Source organism: Melanerpes formicivorus, unplaced genomic scaffold (genome assembly GCF_026170545.1).
Source record: "Melanerpes formicivorus ecotype bairdi unplaced genomic scaffold, bMelFor1.0.p_v2 SCAF_144, whole genome shotgun sequence".
Classification (NCBI taxonomy): Eukaryota; Metazoa; Chordata; class Aves; order Piciformes; family Picidae; genus Melanerpes; species Melanerpes formicivorus.
The window spans coordinates 774,591-792,289 of NW_027142496.1; the positions used below are offsets into that span (position 1 = coordinate 774,591).

Sequence of the window (17,699 nt, forward strand, 5' to 3'; positions counted from 1 at the left end):
CCCAGGCTGAACACAACCTCTCCATCTATAGGAGATGCTCCAGTCCCTTCAGGAGCCTTGTGGCCCTTGGCTCAACTTGCTTCAGCAGGTCCATGTCTTTCTGTGCTGTTAACTTTCTGATGCTCAAGGAGGACAGTGTGTGGACACATTTGATTGCTGCCTGTAGAGTACTTTCAGGATTTGCAGCTGTATGTATGACAAAGCTACTCTCCTTAATAGCTGCTCTAGTCCTTAACACAATTAACCATGTTTAATAGGAGCAAAAATGGCACTTTTTTTCCCCATTTAACCTTCTTTTAAATGAGTAAGAGAAACAGCATCCATGCACTGTCTTCTTGATTCTTAATACTGCCTTTTCCTTTTCCTGTATGTGCCTTTAGTGTTTCTTAAGTGCTTCAAGACCTTCTTTGAGCTGCTTGGTCTCCTAGAGAAGCCAGCTCTGGATTGTTGTGTATTTGGAGGAAGATGGCTGGCTTAGTAATTGTTCTCCACAGACTGATGTGCAGAAATTCAAGTGAAAATACAACTTTGTATGTTAAAGCTTGTGTACAACTTGCAGTGTCCATTGTGATGTCAGGGGAAGCAGTTGTCTGATTTGGTACTTGGGGAGTTTCTTCTTGTTTTCTTTGCAAGGCTGAACAGCTGGCTGGCCCTGCTTCTGCATGGCTGACCTGCTGGCTGTGACAGTACTGTATCAGAGTATGTTTTAATGCTGTTAGTTGGCTCCTGCCTGGTTTGCATCTGAAACAGGTACTGCAAAAGTAGCATTCAGCCTGCATTTCAGACCTGCTTTGTCTGGAGATGGAATGGATTATAATAACCTCCTAGTGCATGTAAAATGTTCAGGCTTTTGTTTGCTTTAATTAGAGCAGCACATTTAGCTCTGACAGGTTGAAGTTGGTCAGCTCTTCTATGAATTAATGTGTTTTAAGATTTCCCTTTTCATTCCCAAAGAAACCCAAAGATGTTCTTGTGCAAAGAGTTAGGACTTTCAGAATGCAAACAACAGGGCTTTATTTCTGCTTCCACTCACTGATAATTCTGCCTCTCTTGCAGCAGTCAGGTATTTCAAGCTAGCACAAGCAGAACATCACAATGTAAACCTTCTTTCATTGCCCTGTTTTCTGATTCCATAATGTTGTTCCTTGCTCCTATCTGCAAGACAGTGAACTTTAGAAGAACAGATTAACTCAAAGATGAAGCTCACTGGGAGGCTTCTGACCATCATCTACTTCAGGAAGCAGTAGTTCTGTGCAAAGAAGCCTGAAATTATCATTGCCATGATCTATGTGTGTGATGGAAGTAAAAACCCATCCAACTCTAGGCTCAAATTAATGCCAAAATATCCCTGAACACGGTCCAGTTCAGGTCTGAGAACACTGTGTGCAGGGCACAATCAATACCCCTAATAACAACAAGAAACAAGAATAAAGTCACTCAGTGCTGTAAATTTCAGTCACCTTTACTGCTCATCTGTACTGACCACGTGCCTCCTTCTGAATTACTGTTACCTCCTTGCTAGAATATGTCTTTCGTTCTTGTAAGACTGCTCAGGCTGAACAGCAACTCTTCTCTGAACCTATTCCACTTAGTTTTCCCTTGGTTCCTTGAATTCAGTGTAGTGCCCCCTGAAAGAGCAGAGGAGCACTTTGTATTCAGAAGGATGCACAAAGGTCATGTTTGGTAGCACTGTGGGGACATGTACCTTATCTGAGACGTTGCAGAACACACATGGTGTGAAAGGTAGGCTGGGCTTCAGGGAGCAAGTTGTTTCTTCTGTCTGTGGTGGCATGTACCTTAGGTACAGATTCGTTTCCTGAAGGCTCTGTAATGTTCCACTCTGCAAATGCCTCTCAGGCACTCCTTGGTTTTCTTGGCCAGCAGCCTCTGCGCCTTTCGTACTTCCTTGAATCCCTTGGAGTCTCAAACATTCAGGTTATTGTGAGGCTTATTCTGTGTTGCTGCTCTCTCCTTACTCCCACATGATCCACCCAGATCTGTGCTCACCCTTGCATAAGCAGGAGACGGGAGGGTGGGAAGAGGATTGTTGGCAAAAGGGAACGAGGCCAGCGGCCTGGGCTGTAGCAAGGGCTTTGGGGCAGCAGGAAGCCAGTCTGAGGCTGCATCAAAGACAAGAAGGTGGAACTGCATTTGGAATGGAGCCTGAGGAATGTGGGGTGGGGAAAGAGATGTGCTGGGTTTATATTGTATCTATTGTAATCAGCACAACAGGGCAGTGCAGCCGTGTCAAGGAGATGACTTTGTTCAGCTGTCGCAGTGTGCCCCCTGGGTCCCGGAGCTGTGCCCGTGCTAGATGCCAGAGCGTTTGCAGGAGGTCGTGCTCAAAGTGAGCACAAGAGTGATGCCAACAATGTGTTCATGCATTGTCACCTCATCTAGCAAATGTACATTTGTACTGCTAGGGGTTTTTGTGTGGTTTTCCAGAGAAATCAGTTGTTTGTCACAGAATGGTGTGGCTGTGTTGAAAGGTGGAACATGCTGGTGGGTCCAGTGTCAGAGTCTCTCTCTGCACGGTTTGACTGCTAGCATTTGTGCTAACAGATTGGGTGATGTAAATGAAGTTTTTAAAAGCCCACAAACAGATGATTTTGTTCTTCAGGTTGAACTCCCACCTCCTGATCTTGGCCCAAGCTCTGCACTAAATCAGACACTTAACTTGCTACGAGAGGTTCTGGCATCTCATGACTCATCTGTTGTCCCACTGGATGCCCGTCAGGCTGACTTTGTGCAGGTATAAGAATGTTTGACTGCTCTGAAGAGGGGGGAGGGAAAAGTGTGAGTAAATTGGTCTCAGTACACAAAAGGTGGGCGAAACATTAATCTTTGGTCCCATTTTGGAGCTTTCTTCCAAAGCTGAGTTTGTAATGTGAATAAGATGGTGACTAACAAAGTGGATAATTACAGCAGGGTATGGAGTGCTGCTCTTAACACAGTAGCTAAATTCTGTTATCCAATTACTACTCCATTAAGTAAATACACCCTCAAGATTGCACAATTATCAATTATCTAATGTAGGTTAATCTTCCTCCTGCTAGGTTAGAATCTGTTCCCTGGTTTTTATACATTTCCCTTCACTATGGTAGCTGATCACCTGCTGACAAAAACAGTAGAGAACTGCTTTCACAGCAGGAAACTCTCTCTTTATTCTACTTGGAGGAATAAATACCTGATAGAATGAGCTTAGAGGCCTCATGTGACACGATCTCCTCCTTCCCCTCTTACTCTTTTCTCTGTATTTTCTATTTTAGGTTTTGTCTTGTGTGCTAGATCCGTTGTTACAGATGTGTACTGTGTCTGCTAGCAATCTGGGCACAGCTGACATGGCAACCTTCATGGTGAACTCCCTTTACATGATGAAGACTACTTTGGCTCTCTTTGAATTCACTGACAAGCGTCTGGAAATGTTACAGTTTCAGGTAGGCTTTGACAGTCCCACAAGAAAATGACCTCCTTGCTGAATTTGTGCAGCCTGTAAGCTGTGAGGCAAGGGTGTATGTCTTTGATCACACTGGGTCTAGGCCAGTTCTAAGTCAAGGGAACGGGATAACAAGGGTTCTGTCGTTCCCAGCAAGCACCATGGCAGGTGTCAGAGCTGCTTTTCTTTTGAACAGTCAGAAGCCAGAGGATGTGCTGTGGTTGGGCTTAGGTGCAGATACATCTAGCAGGGAACCTTCTCATTGTCATTCCAATGCTTACCTGCAAACTGTGAGAGGAAGCTCAGTCAGATGGCTGGTTGTGTTCCAGTTCATACTCACCATCTGCTTTGATCCTGTGGTATAGCTGAAGTTACTACACAAGTCCTGCATGCTGCCTTTCTTTTCTCATCTGTTTGGCTTCACCTAAGGTGCCAGGGTAGCATGTGGTGGTGAGAGAAGGTTGAGTTCTCCCTCCCCCACAGAGAAACCACAGCCTGGTACCATTTTGAAATGGAAGTGTCCTTTATAAACTGTTGGCTTAGGGAAGCTCAGGCACTGCCCATTTACAGTTTTGCTACATGAAGATCTCTGTGGTCTGTCTGAGAAGAGCTTTTGGAGCTGAAGAGCTTGAAAAAACCTGTCCCAGCTTCTTATTTGAAAGCACCAATGAGGATTGGCTGTGAGCCTTTATTTTGTGCTTTCTACTCCTCATTAGGATTTCCAGCACCTTTTAGCTCCCACCAAACTGTCTAGGGTGTGTCTAATTTCCATTACCAGAACTGGTTTTTCACAGTAGCTGCTGCAGCTGCTTTATTCCCCAAATAAGCAGTGGAGATGAAGGTTATGCATTTCACACAGTTTATTTTCCTCAAACGTTTTACAAATAGAGAGCAGCCTGAAAAAGCACCTGAAAGATTATACATAAGTAGGTTATTAAAGTGGAGTTAGGATGGCATATTTAATATGAGAGACGTTTTTCACAGGGAAAAATAACCTCAGACAGTTGAGATCTTCCAATTGAAATATTCAAGTTTCCCTTCTGACTTAAAATTGTTTTTCTTAAGCAATTTGAGGGAGTAAAGAAAACTCTTAAAATATCACACACTGAAGCCTTGTGTTCTGAAGAGTTTGGTGTATTGCAGCTGCTTGTTTTCCTTTAGTTAGAAGAAAAATAAATGTGAGGTAATTATCTGTAAAAATGAAGTAATAGTGTCTTTATATATACATATATATATATGTACTGGTGCTGGCCTCTTCTCACAGGTCATCAGGGGTAGAGCAAGAGGGAATGGCCTCAAGCTGCCACTGGGTAGGTTCAGACTGGACATTAGGAAAATGTGTTTTCACAGAAGGAGTGGTCAGGCATTGGGATGTGCTGCCCAGGTAGGTGGGGGAGTCACCAGCCCTGAAGGTGTTCAGAGGTTGTTTGGATGTGGTGCTTGGGAACATGGTTTAGGGGTGAACCTTACAGAGCAGGGTCATCGGTTGGACGTGGTGATCCTGAGGGCCTTGTCCAACCTGAGTGTTGCTGTGATTCTGTGAGATTCCCAAGGCTGCTCACACTATACAGGGATTGCTGCTGCTGTGACTGGTTCTATTGATTAGGTTTGTCATATATGATACTGTGATAATTATAAAATTGGAATAGAATAGAATAGAATAGAATAGAATAGAACAGAACAGAACAGAACAGAATAGAATAGAATAGAATAGAATAGGATAGAATAGACCAGACAAGACCAGACCAGGTTGGAAGAGACCTTCAAGATCATCGTGTCCAACCCATCAACCAATCCAACACCACCTAAACAACTAACCCATGGCACCAAGCACCCCATCAAGCCTCCCTGTATACAATATAAACATATATGTAGTTATCTATTTATATATAATGTATAAAATTATGAAAAGATGATGACAGCAAACTTGCTAGCAGAATTTCATTGCCTGTTGTTCTTCCAGGTAACTTCCATTTCAAATAGCATGTTTGTCAGCACTGAGTAGAAAATCACTGCTGGCTCTCATCCAGTTTTGGTTTATTTAACTTGTTCAAGATTGTCTCTCTTGTTTATAATAAAACTTTTGTGTCATTGTCAGTACCTGCACTAAGAGTTGGATAGTTTTTAATCCCATTTTCAAAGCCTTCAGCAAAATGAAAGGATGCAACAGTTTTCACAAGAGGAGCTCTGCTGTTCTGCACTTTTGGTGCTGTACAATTTGCAAATAAAAATTAGGTTCTTGTGTTAGTGAGACAGGAAAGGAATATCAATCTTTTCATTAGTGAGTCTGTAATGTGGAAGACAAATGGGTAAGGCAATTATGCTGTGTGTGTTCATGTCTTTTCCTTGTTTGTTGATACTTGCCCTCTTAAATCCTTTGTTTATTATTGGTATTTCCAGCATTTATCCTCAGATCTTGATGTATTTAACATTCTCATGCACATGCTATAAACATCTTGTGCTTACAATTTCAGATTGAAGCTCATTTGGATACACTCATAAATGAGCAAGCTTCCTACGTGTTAACAAGAGCTGGTCTGAGCTACATATACAACTCTGTTCAGCAGCACAAGCCGGAACAGGTGAGCTCGCGTGCTGTGCACACTGAAGAGGTACTGCACTTGTGCCAACTGGGAGCACCTTGCCACTGATCTCTGCAAGTTTAGCTGCTTCTTTAAGCAAAAACACAGTGCTGCCTGCTGACTTTTCACATGGGAGCAGGACTGTTAGACCAGGGCAGCTTACAAGCAGGCATGATTTCCCCTACAGTGTATGTTCAGCAAGCCTAGCAGGTTGGGTACGCAGCAGTCCTGTGCAGCTTGTCTGTGCAGCACCAGCAGGCTCCATACACCACAGATGCCCCTTACCTTCTGAAAATCACTCTGTAGGTAATTCAGTATGCCTCAGAAAGTGTCAGAGTCAAGCTGCCTCTATAAAATAGAGCCCTGGGTTTGCATACCGCCTCCATGACATCTAGAACATGATGGACACAATGCACGCAGTGGTCAGGGTTCTTCTGTTGCACAGCACAGCCAGAGCAGGTCCTCTGGAGGTGGCAGACCATTAACTCCTTTTTCCTTCTGTGAGAATTTGGGTCATACTCACACTGTCTTGTGAACAGTTGTTAAGTGTGAAGTATTAGTACAGCCCCTCTTCCCTCCAGCTATGCCTGTGGCCTTTTGTGAAGATGAAGAACAGGCAGGTCCTGTAGAAAGCAGAACTCTGGGGAGCTTTAGATTGTTTCTCCAGCCAATAATCTTATGTGAAGTGCCCAAATTCAACAGATTTTTATGTGTGAAGTTGAATAAATAAATGTATAAATAACCTGATTAATAGTTCAGCTTGGTTTCCTGTTCATGAACCTGTCTCCTGTTCTAAAACCAGTTTCAGATTGACCAGGGCAGATTGCTGATGGACTGTAGCAATTTTCATTTCTATCTGTCCAGCTGCCTGGCTGCAGAGGTGATGACACAGGTTTTGCTTGGGGGCTAGGCATTATGCATACATTGTCATGCCATACCAGCACAGATGGTGTTGGATGATGGGTTGGACACCATGATCTTGAAGGTCTCTTCCAACCTGGTCTGGTCTGGTCTGGTCTGGTCTATTCTACTCTACTCTACTCTACTCTACTCTACTCTACTCTACTCTATTTACTGGGAATGAGGCTTGCATTCCACATGGTCTCAAAAGAGATGAATAGAGGGAAGTTGTCCTCTGGTAATTCTGGAACAGTTTGCAGTTCACATTTTATCCTGGACTTTGTGGAAGGCTTTTTTGGAGGCTTATCATGTAGTGATGAAGAAGGAAGATAGAGTAAGAAATCACTATTCAGAGGTTTTAATCTAAGAGAGAGGTGGGATGCAAATGAACTGTTAACAGCTTTTCAGTGTTGGTACAGTGGTTGGGTTTCCAAACATTTATGACCCTGTAGCAGGATCAGATAACAATGGAATACTGATCTGATTACAGAATTTGTTACTTCTCTTCTTCAACATGCTAGTATGGCCTTTTTCTCACCTGCTTTCACTGCTGATTCTTAGGGTCCTCTTTCCAATCTGCCAAGCATGGATTCTGTGTCCCTGAAGGTTGCAATGGTAAGCTCTGTACAGTTTGATATTGGGGTGGTGGTACTGTGACCTGGGAAGGAGTGCTGTTAAACCTGTGATGTAGTAAATGTTCATCTAACCACTCATGCTCCTGAAGAGCAGCTCAATTGTGTGTCTGGGAATACTTCATTCATAGGAACTCAATCACTTGAAGTAATAAATAGATACATTATTTATGAATGGGGAGTAATAGAATGTTAGTTTCTAAGCCTTAAGAGGCAGAACTTCCCTTGACAGAATGCTGTCCCATGACTCATCTCAAATTGCTAAAAGCAAATACTTAGCTCTAATTAGTTTTAGTCCCCAAAGTTGTTTGGGATATTTTTTGCCTGTATGCTTTGAAATCCAGGTTCTGCTGCCATTTATAAATGCAGTCCTCAGGCTTTGATTTTGTGCAAAGAACTCAGTCAAACTCAGAAGCTGGGTGCTGGGCATATGTCACAGGGACCTTTGGTTTCAGGCTGAAAGCTACAGTATATTCCAAGCCAAATTACCAGCTGATACATTTCTCATGGACTTTGGGAATGCTGTTTTGCATAGAGAGAGCAGTATCAGAGTTCAGTAGCAAGAGTATGTGATCTGTCACCCTTCTTGCTTAGCCAAGTTTAGCCTTAGTCTGAGAGTTTAACTGTAAATGAGGCCTACTCACCCAGCAGCACAGGCATGAGCTCATGGAAAATCTCTTTTTTGTTCTGAAAGACAGGTCTTTTCAAATGTGTATTGAATGCCTCCTAATGGCCTTGGTGTAGCCTGTGCTGCTCTAGCCGAGATTCAAACCAGGGAGTGCCGAGCTGGCTGAATGAGCAGAGCTCAGGCAGAGAGCACTCGGTGGTGTGCTGAGCTCAGCATCCATTCGTGGCAACACATTTGCATTGGAAACATCCTCTCCTTAGCATGGGCTGGTGGAATTAAAGACTGCAGCTTGGGGACCATCTCTTTAAATTATACATAAGTAACTCTGTTGTCTGTAGCAGTGTATAAGAATTTCACATGGTTAGAGAAGATTCCCAGCTGCTTTATTGTCTACCTTCTTTTGTTCAGTATCTGCTTGTGTGAACACAGGGAGTGGAACCCAGTGTGCTGAAATTGAAACCACATGAAGCCCATCTGTCAGCCTAATGTGCTGGCTTCCCAGGATTTAAACCATTGTAGAGGGAGTACTTGCAGGGAAATTCACTGTCTGCCAACCTAACCTGAAAGATTCTCAGGTCACAGCCTTTTAAGTTCTCCATACATGCTTGGTGATGCTGTGGTAGTGAAGTCCATAGCCCTCTCAGCTAAACCTCCCTCATTTCCAAATGAGGGCAGATAGCCCTGAAACTGTGCAGGACTTCATGAGTCCTTTGTATCCAGTCCTTGGGGATTTAAATATGGATGGGTGTGGATTGTAAGTTTTACCTGCTTCAGAAGGTTCATCCAGTGCTCAGGAAGGCTGCCATCGCTACGTACAGTTGCCCAGGGCCTTGCCTGATTGCTTGATTCCAAGGACAGAGATGATGCAGCCTTCTGACTAGCCTGTTCAGTGTGTGAGGACACCCCTGCTGATAATTTTTCTCTTGCTAGTTAATCAGAATGTTCCTTAGTGGAGTGTGTGTTCAGTATTCCTGATCTGTTCACCTATGAGAAAACCTGGCTTCGTCTTCCCTAGTGTCACTCATTTGGTCATGGAATCATAGGTGGGTTTGGGTTGGAAGGGACTGCTAATGATCATCAGGTTCCAACCCTCCTGCCAAGGGCAGAGGCATTTTCCACAAGACCAGGCTGCTCAAAGCCACATCCAGCCTGGCCTTGAACACTTACAAGGGGGCATCCATGACCTCTCTGACAGACAGCTGAAGGCAGCAGTAATGTTCTTTCTTGGTGTGTTTCCCTCCAGAGTACAAGAATCAGAACTGTTCTTTCACTGTATGCTATGTGAAGGAGGAGAAGCAGGCTTAGAAGCACTTCAGAGAGCCTGGACTAGATGCCCTGCACTTGTTTTTACCAATTTAAGTGCTCATTAGACTGTTATGCAGTGACTCCTGTCAAAAGGTGGAAAGAAACATGCAGCCTGTCTAACTGGGACAGGCTAGGTGTGATCACAGGAAGTTCCACCTCAGGATGAGGAAAAACTTCTTTACTGTAAGGCTGCCCAGAGAGATCATGGAGTTTCCTTCTCGAGACACTTTCAAGACCCATCTGGGTGTGTTACTGTGTGGCTTGCCCTAGGTGATCCTGTTTGGGCAGGGGGCTCGGACTCGACGATCTCTGGAGGCCCCTTCCAACCCCTACCATGTGCTGATTCTGATCTTCAGTGGTGCATGCATACATGCACTGGCTGCACATGAAACTCAGATGGGTGATTATGGCAGCTGGATTCTATTGTTTGTCCCTCTACCTGTACTCCTCAGAGCCAGGAACTTACCATTTTAGTGACAGGGCTGCTCAGGTAGACACTTGGTTTTGGCTGTTAAGTGCTGCCTTAAACCTTTGTAGGCTCTATCTTAAATACATGAAAAGAGACAATTGTGTCAAGCAGGAAGGTGGCATTTGAATGTAAACACTTTCAAGACATCTGTGTTGTTGCCTATTTTCACATAACAGCAAACTGTTGATCTGTTGGTCTGATGTGCTCTTCCCACCTCAGGCTCAGTTTGATCGATACCTCTCTGCTCCAGACAGTCTGCTAATGTCCCAGCTGAATTTCCTGCTGAGTGCCACTGTGAAGTAAGTAGCTGTGCTGGCTGCAGCCAAGACAGCCAGGTGACCCAGCCAGTGGGGTGTTCCACACCACACTGATGCTGTGTAAGGGGAGGGCTGGTGGGGCAGGGTGGGTGCCCTGAGCAGGTGACTGGCCGTGGTGTGGCACCCAGCCTGGTGGGGCAGGCTCAGTTGGGTGGGATGTGCCACCGTGGTCAGCACTGTGTTCTGCATCACTTGCTTTGTACAGGATTTCATCAGCATTGTTGTTCTCCTGACTGTCTTTAGCTCTGTGCTGCTCTCTTGGAACTCTTGTGTCAGCCCAGGGGGTTTTGTCTCCTGACTTCCCTTCACATCACACCAGCGGCTGTGGGCTGGCATGAGTGAGCAGCTGTGTGGGGCTCAGCTGCTGGCTGGGCCTGGACCACGACTGTAGCTTACCTCTGAATTTCTGCCATGCCTACATAATGATCACAGGCACTGATTTGATTAGGGTCTAGTGGATCATGAGGAGAATTCAGGTTATCAGCTGTGTTCATGTTTGCATGGTCTTCCAGGCCATAATTCAGTTGTGTTCTGACCCTCCTCTGTTTTTCTGACAAGCAGCAGGGACTGTGTAGTTTGGTAACTCTCTGAAGTGGTTACTCTTGACTTAACAGACACCATCAGCACTGATTGCATTCATCAATTCTGAACATGTTCTGCTGTGCCCACAGTTTTTTGTCAGTTCAGCTGTAAATTGGTTTAGAACTGTTCCATAAGCATTCCAAGGCAGATGGAATGATGCAGTTCTCCACTCAGGATTTATTTGATCCCCACTGCTCCATCATGTGTGGATTTCTCAGCCTTGTTCTCTTCTGCTGTGGAGTGCTGGCATTCTGTCCCATCGAGCACTGTGCTGAGCTCACTTTTCACCCAGCATGGTTGCTGTCAGTGATTCTGCTCTGAAGTATGGAAGTGAGAACTTTATCATCTCTTCTCTTGTTTTTCAATCCCTACTGTGCTCTAAGGCTAGGGAAAGCACCCTGGCTTTCAGTCCAGTTGAGTGTGAACCGTACTGAGACAGTCTGTAGTACCTAACCTGAGGGAGTGAAACACTGCACTGATGAAGAGCTTTCCCTGGCATTAGTTCTCACACTTCTGTGAGGAATGCAGGTTGCAGAACATTCCAAACACTGAGACTGGGACATCACACTTTATGTAATGCAACTGTTTGACTCTTGCTACTAATGCCTGCCCTCAGCAGGATTGCATTGCAGCACCTTGCAAGTGGAAGATCATGTAGTCAAGGGACTGACCTTGCTTGCTGGGAGTTAGTTCAGCAATGACCTGTCAGCATCTCCTGCTGTATTGCTCAGGTTCTCCTCATCCAAAGGGTTTGTGCTGTATACTTGGTGCATGGCTTGGCTTGGGGGATGTTGGTGCTTTCCCCTGGTTCATTGGGTGTCTGCTGGGGTTCCTGTTCCCAAAGCTCAGCCAGCAGAGCTGACCCTGTTGCGCTCCAGTACAGGGTAGGCCGAGTTGTAACCTCAGTGAAGTGTTGCAGCTTTGGTTTTAGATGTGGATCTGTTCAACCTGGGCTTTAGCTCTTGGTCTTTATTTTGTTTTAAAGGGTGTCTGTTTCAAAATCATCATAACAGTGAATGTCTTTTGGGGGCCTCCATTTTCCCACTGCTGACACAGCAGCAATTTTTCCAAGGTAGGCTTTATGCTGCCACAAAGACTTGAGCACAGTAAAACTGCTTTAGCTTTCTAATTTCTGCTGCTGGATGAACCCCAAGGCAAACTGGTTGCTCTTATCCTTATTCCACTGATAACCTTTTAAAACCTTTCTGAGCAGAGTTCAAGCCTAATTCATGTTACCTTGCAGCAGTGGGCAGCTGAGCTGTGAGTCTGTGTGAGGATTGCTGTGTCTGCTGTAGCTCAGCTGGCATGCAGGGGTCTATCAGTCTGCTGTAGCTCAGTGCTGCAGGTCAGATTCTGCTCTGAATGGGGAAAATAAAGTCTGTTAGCCACCCAGCATTCCAACATGCAGCCCCAAACACAGGCAACACTTCTGAGCTGGCAGTGCCTATTTACAGAGGTGCATCTGTGCAGAATCAGGGCCCTAACAGTCAGTGTTTCCTGTAGTAAATAACCTCTCACAACTAAAAAGTTTCTCAACCCCAAGCCAAGCAAATATTTAACCAGTACTGTGATTGCAATCCCTGCCTGTAGTAGCTGAAATCTTCAGATCAGTTTTGCAGACACCTGATGCCAGTTTTGCAGATGTCTTCCTTGAAATCTCTGATTTGTGACCCTCTATCCCAGCAGTGCTGGACCCCAAGGGTTGGTGGCTCTCAAAAGAGACCAAGTGTTGCTGGTAAGGGACCAGTGTGCCATACACTCACTGGAAGCATCATTTCAGCTGTGCAGTGGAGCAAAACATCCCTTCCAGCGCTTGCCAGGCATCCTCTTGCCCTCCTAATCCCCTTTGGTCCTTTAAAAGAGTGTTAAGCCATTTATTTGTTTGTGTGCTGTTGGTTTTGAGGAGGTCTCATCCTTTGTGTGGAACCAAGGAAGTGGTGCTGGCAGTGCTGTGTTCAGAAGGTGCTGCCCTTTGTGTTAATGATGAACTGTATCCCGTTGTCATGGCAACTGAAACCCTAATGTACTGATTAGTGACAGTGGCATGTGATGGGAGGGCTCACTTGATGCTCTTCAAGCCTCTGGAGTATTTCAATGAACTTTTTTCCCCTTTCATTTAACATTGTGTGGGGCAATACAGGTAATTCCATAGCAGTCCTGGGTGCAGTGCTTCCTGAAGAGATTGCCAGCTTGCAATAGCTTAGTGGTCCCAGGCTGTGTTCAGAAACAGCTGGCTCCATCTGAACACCTTGGATGTATTTCCCTTGCAGGAGTGGTTCTACATTTGCTAGTCTTGCCAGGCCTGCTGGTAGCCTGCTGGCACTGGCAGGTTTGTGTGTCAGCAGAGTGGGCACCAGAATGCATCAGAATGAAATGCAAAGGTTTTGTCCCTTAGTTTTAGTGTTTTTCACAACTTCCCTTCATATTTCCTGGGAAGACAAAGTTTGACCTGTTTGTCTTTGACATTTCTCTTAACAGCTCTGTTCCCAAAGGCTAGTAAAACTCAGCCCTGATTTTAGTGGATGCAATGCAGGTGTCTCTGTTCCTTCACTCTGTGTTACAGCCAGGCTGAATCTGGATTCGTGGTTACCTTGGTTTCTTCAGCTACTCCTAGTGTTCCTCTGAGTGGCTTTGGCTGTAAAACAGTGCTGCCTGCCTTCTCTGGTAGATAGAAATGCATGTGCAACTGTAAGCACATCACCATGGAGATGAAACTGCTTCCATGGGCCATGTAAAACAAAATCAGGTTGTGTTTAACAGAAATTAAACTTTTAGGTTAAATTTAACATCCAGTCTCTGTGCATTGCTGCTCACTGAGAGCCAGAAGACAGCAGCATGCAGACTGCTCAGCACTGGTGCTAAAGGGCTGTGCAAGCTGTAAATCTCTGGCCACCAGCACTGTCAGCTCTTGTTTTGTGACTGATTGTAGCATCAGGTGTTGGCACAATAAAGAAGAATAGAATGTGTGTATGTGCATAGGATGGTTAGGCCACACCTCAAGCACTGTGTCCAGCTCTGGGCCCCTCAGGTTAGGAAGGAGGTTGACTTGCTGGAAGGTGTCCAGAGAAGGGCAACAAAGCTGGGGAGGGATTCGGAACACAGCCCTGAGAGGAGAGGCTGAGGGAGCTGGGGTTGCTTAGCCTGGAGAAGAGGAGGCTCAGGGGTGACCTTATCACTCTCTACAACTCCCTGAAGGGAGGTTGTAGCCAGGTGGGGGTTGGTCTCTTCTCCCAGGCAGCCAGCACCAGAACAAGAGGACACAGTCTCAGGCTGCACCAGGGGAGGTTCAGGCTGGAGGTTAGGAGGAAGTTCTACACAGAGAGAGTGATTGCCCATTGGGATGGGCTGCCTGGGGAGGTGCTGGAGTCACCATCCCTGGAGGTGTTCAGGAGGAGACTTGATGGGGTGCTTGGTGCCATGGGTTAGCTGTTTGGGTGGGCTGGATTGGTTGATGGGTTGGACAGGATGATCCTGAAGGTCTCTTCCAACCTGGTCTGTTCTATGTATTCTATGTATGTACAGGTGGGTGGGGAAAAAGTGTGTTTGCAAGGGCCAGCAAGCAGCCAGGGGAGGCAGAAGGTAGCTCACTGAGATGATCAGCCTGGTGAAAAAGTAACACATGCAAATCAAATCCTTCTGGGTTCTGCTGATGATTGCAGAAATGAAAAGCTGCTTTCTTGGTTACCAGGCTTGTGTATGAGAGGTTATCTGTGTGTGATACAAAGAGATGGAGCAGCCCCCTTCTGTCTTAAAGATCCAGGCTGTTTCCCCAGGGAAGGTGAAAGGGCTTGGGGATGTAACTCCCTGATTTGTAATGTGCATTTTTAGCCTGCCCCTGCCATTGTGTGTATGTGATCCAGTTGTGTTCCCTGTGGTTTGCAAACCATGGTCTGTGCCTTGCTTTGATTTTGTTGTGGTTTTTTTTAGGGAGCAGATAATAAAGCAGTCAACAGAGCTGGTCTGCAGAGCTTACAGTGAATTATATGCAGCTGTGATGGAGCCTGCAAATCAATACAAGGATCCAGAAACCATACTGCACAGATCTCCTCATCAAGTCCAGGCACTCCTGTCATAGTCTGGCTTCCCCAGGATTGATCAGGGTCCATAATCATCTCTTGGTTGAGTCCTTGCGTCGAGTCATGTGGGGGCTGGGTTTGGATGTCTCACTGGAGAGTTAAACTGTGTAGGAATGTGTTTTGTTTAACCTGCTTGTCAGGAATCTGCTCTGTCCTGTGCCTTTGGATACCTCCTGCAGGCCAGTAAAATAGAGCAGAGATTAAAAATGATGTCCATGTGTTCCTCTCATGGAAAGGGACCTTGACAATACGCTCTCTCTTTGGGAAAGGGAGCAGAGGAGGCTAAAGCTTTGCCCTTGCGTAATCCTTCCAACTAGAAACTGAACCCTGAGGCCCTCACCAGTACTTTCATTGGTCTTTGTCTCAGCCTGTCATCAGTACATGCTGGTGAGAGTAATCCTAACAGAGCTGAAAGCCTTCCATTTCTCAAGTGCATTGCCTGTACATCCCACAAACGATGTCAGAGTGTTTGGAGCTGGTGGTTAAACCTTTGGGGCAGAATTTGGGTGCTGTTTTGGAACCCATTGTTGTTTCCTGTACATACCTTGGACTGTGATGCTTTAAATTATTTGTGCAACTCTGCTGTACTGGAAGGTTTTTGCTTTGTTGCAGTGGTTCTGTGGGAATCTTTCATCAGTTGAAACCTGCAGCTCTCCTCAGGCTGGGAGCTCAGGAAAATGCAGTGTGGCCACTCCTCGTTCACAGGGACTTGGTTTATGTTTTGCTTGAAGTACAGAAGATCTCCACCTGCTCTGGTGGGTGCAAGCTTCTCTTCAATAACTCACCACAAGATGTTGTGCTTTACATGTCTGCCATGTGCCTCCTAAAAATCATAGGTAAGGTCACCTGTGGCAGCCACAGGTTGTGCTGGGAGCTGTGCAGGAGAGCCAGGTTGTGTAGGTGTTATGAGCTGATGTGGAGAAAGCCAGGAGTGAAGGTTTCATTTCTTTCCTTCTCCAGGGCAAACCTGAACCTGCTCTGTGTAGAAACTCCACAGAGAGTTAGGATTTAGGGTACCTTGGCTTCCAGCTACAGAGGAAAACAGGTCACTGGGACACTTGTGCTCTGCTGGGTCCTGCAATAGTTCTCTGCAGATTGCTTAGACAGTCTTTATGGAAAGCCTTGTAGGCAAACATCCAGGGAACAGAATGTTAGCAAAAGGCACTGGGGGGGTTGGGTTGTTCTGGGGGGGAGCTGTGGGGTTTGTTTTTCATGGCTGCTTGGTTGATTAAAGGATAATTGTAGATAACAGTTTTGTTGGAAGCTTTTGGGGGGTTGTTGTTTGGGGTTTTTTCCCCTCTTTGTTGTGGCATGGGTGCCACAGAGTTCCTGGCACTGCCAGAGCTGACTCTCACCTTATCTGTGGCTTATTTCTGTACCTCCAGGGGGAGATGAGCAGCCATTCACATTGAGTGACTTACATGGGTCATTTTCATCACAGCAATACTCCTCATAGAAAATGTAGTGAGTTGGTGGCAGCCGAGTCTGCAGCTTAGTGTGTGCTTGCCAAAGAGCAACAGGCAGGAGCAGCAGCAGCACCTTGGCTCTCAGACAGTTCATTGCACAGGTGCATCCAGCACGTTCCCTGGTACTGCCACAGTACAGCAACAGCTCCTGTTCCAAGTGGGCATCCTCTGCTGGTACAACAGCACAGTGTCCCTGAGGCCCTTGCATTGGGTGGAAATGCTTCTGTAAAGGCAAGTTAGGCTTAGATTTATTCTGCTTAAGAAATTCAACCCTGCAAGACAAAAATCCCCAACCTCTAGAAGCTTAGGAGAGCTTTACTGAAAAGCTGCACTCTGAGAGTAGGTAAAGGCACTTGGAATTACTCAGTTTGCATTACCAGAGTCTATACCCAAAAGGCTGCTCATTGCTGTTGAATGATACTGCTTCATGTGCCTGTAATTACTGTCTAATGTGTGAAAATCACTCCTGTTGTGAAGGGTTCTGAATCTAAACTAGATTAACACACTCATGAGGATGAACTTTGTCCTGGAGTCACACTCAGCCTCAGTCTCCAGCGCTGTCAGTAGTTTGCATGAGGATTAGTAAGAAGTTGCTTCCTGTCTGTGAGTCCCTGAAGAGACTTCCCATGGTTCCAGCTTCTCATAATAAAAATGCAAATGCTATAAGAGTTATAACTTAGTACAATTAAATTACTGCTTTGGGTCTGTGCAATTGAGGTGAATGACAAAGGGTCAGAAATGAGAGAGGACATCAATAAAAGCGTTTGGTTTACTGACTCCTGCCTTCCGTGTTGTTATTTCCCCTTGCTGGCCGAGTCCTGAGAGCAGGTAAGAGAGGGTCGTTGGTTTGTGACCTGCCTTTTCTGCCCTGTTACAAACTGCCAGGTGTCCACACAAGGACCCAGGAAGTTGCAGTCCTCTGCTGCTAGATGGATCACCCATGAGTGTTGCAGTGACTGGAATCATTCCGGGTGTCAGTACTGGGTTCGTACTCGGACTGGTTACTGCAGGTCTGGTTTGAGCATCATGGTGCATGGGGAGATGCTCTCCTGGCTGGTCTGAGTTAGTCAGCACTGCTGTTGTTGGTCTTTAAACTCACTGTGTGGAGGGGCATGCCTTCAAAGGGTGAGCCTGTTACCCAGTGCTAGGCAGCAGTGTGCTTGGAAAAAAGGGTAAGGAGAAGTGTTGGAGTACTGCATGCAGGGGGCTGCGCTCTCAGCCTTTGGCACTCCAAGAACCCATGCCTCAAAGGTCTCTTTTTGCATCATATGGTGCAAAGAGCACTTTCATGGGAAGTGGGAGAGCT

At 45.8% G+C, this 17,699-nt stretch overlaps 1 protein-coding gene across 1 annotated transcript in view; it reads left to right on the forward strand.

Annotated features, from left to right (window-relative positions):
• COG6 (component of oligomeric golgi complex 6) overlaps positions 1–17,169 on the forward strand; it is a 56,859-nt gene extending 39,690 nt beyond the window's left edge. Inside the window, exons 14-19 of the mRNA XM_068168617.1 lie at positions 2,621–2,752; positions 3,270–3,437; positions 5,911–6,018; positions 7,480–7,533; positions 10,172–10,251; positions 14,779–17,169. Coding sequence (XP_068024718.1) covers positions 2,621–2,752; positions 3,270–3,437; positions 5,911–6,018; positions 7,480–7,533; positions 10,172–10,251; positions 14,779–14,926 — 690 coding nt within the window. The 3' untranslated portion in view covers positions 14,927–17,169. The remainder of the gene's footprint in view (positions 1–2,620; positions 2,753–3,269; positions 3,438–5,910; positions 6,019–7,479; positions 7,534–10,171; positions 10,252–14,778) is intronic.
• Positions 17,170–17,699: the final 530 nt, after the last annotated feature.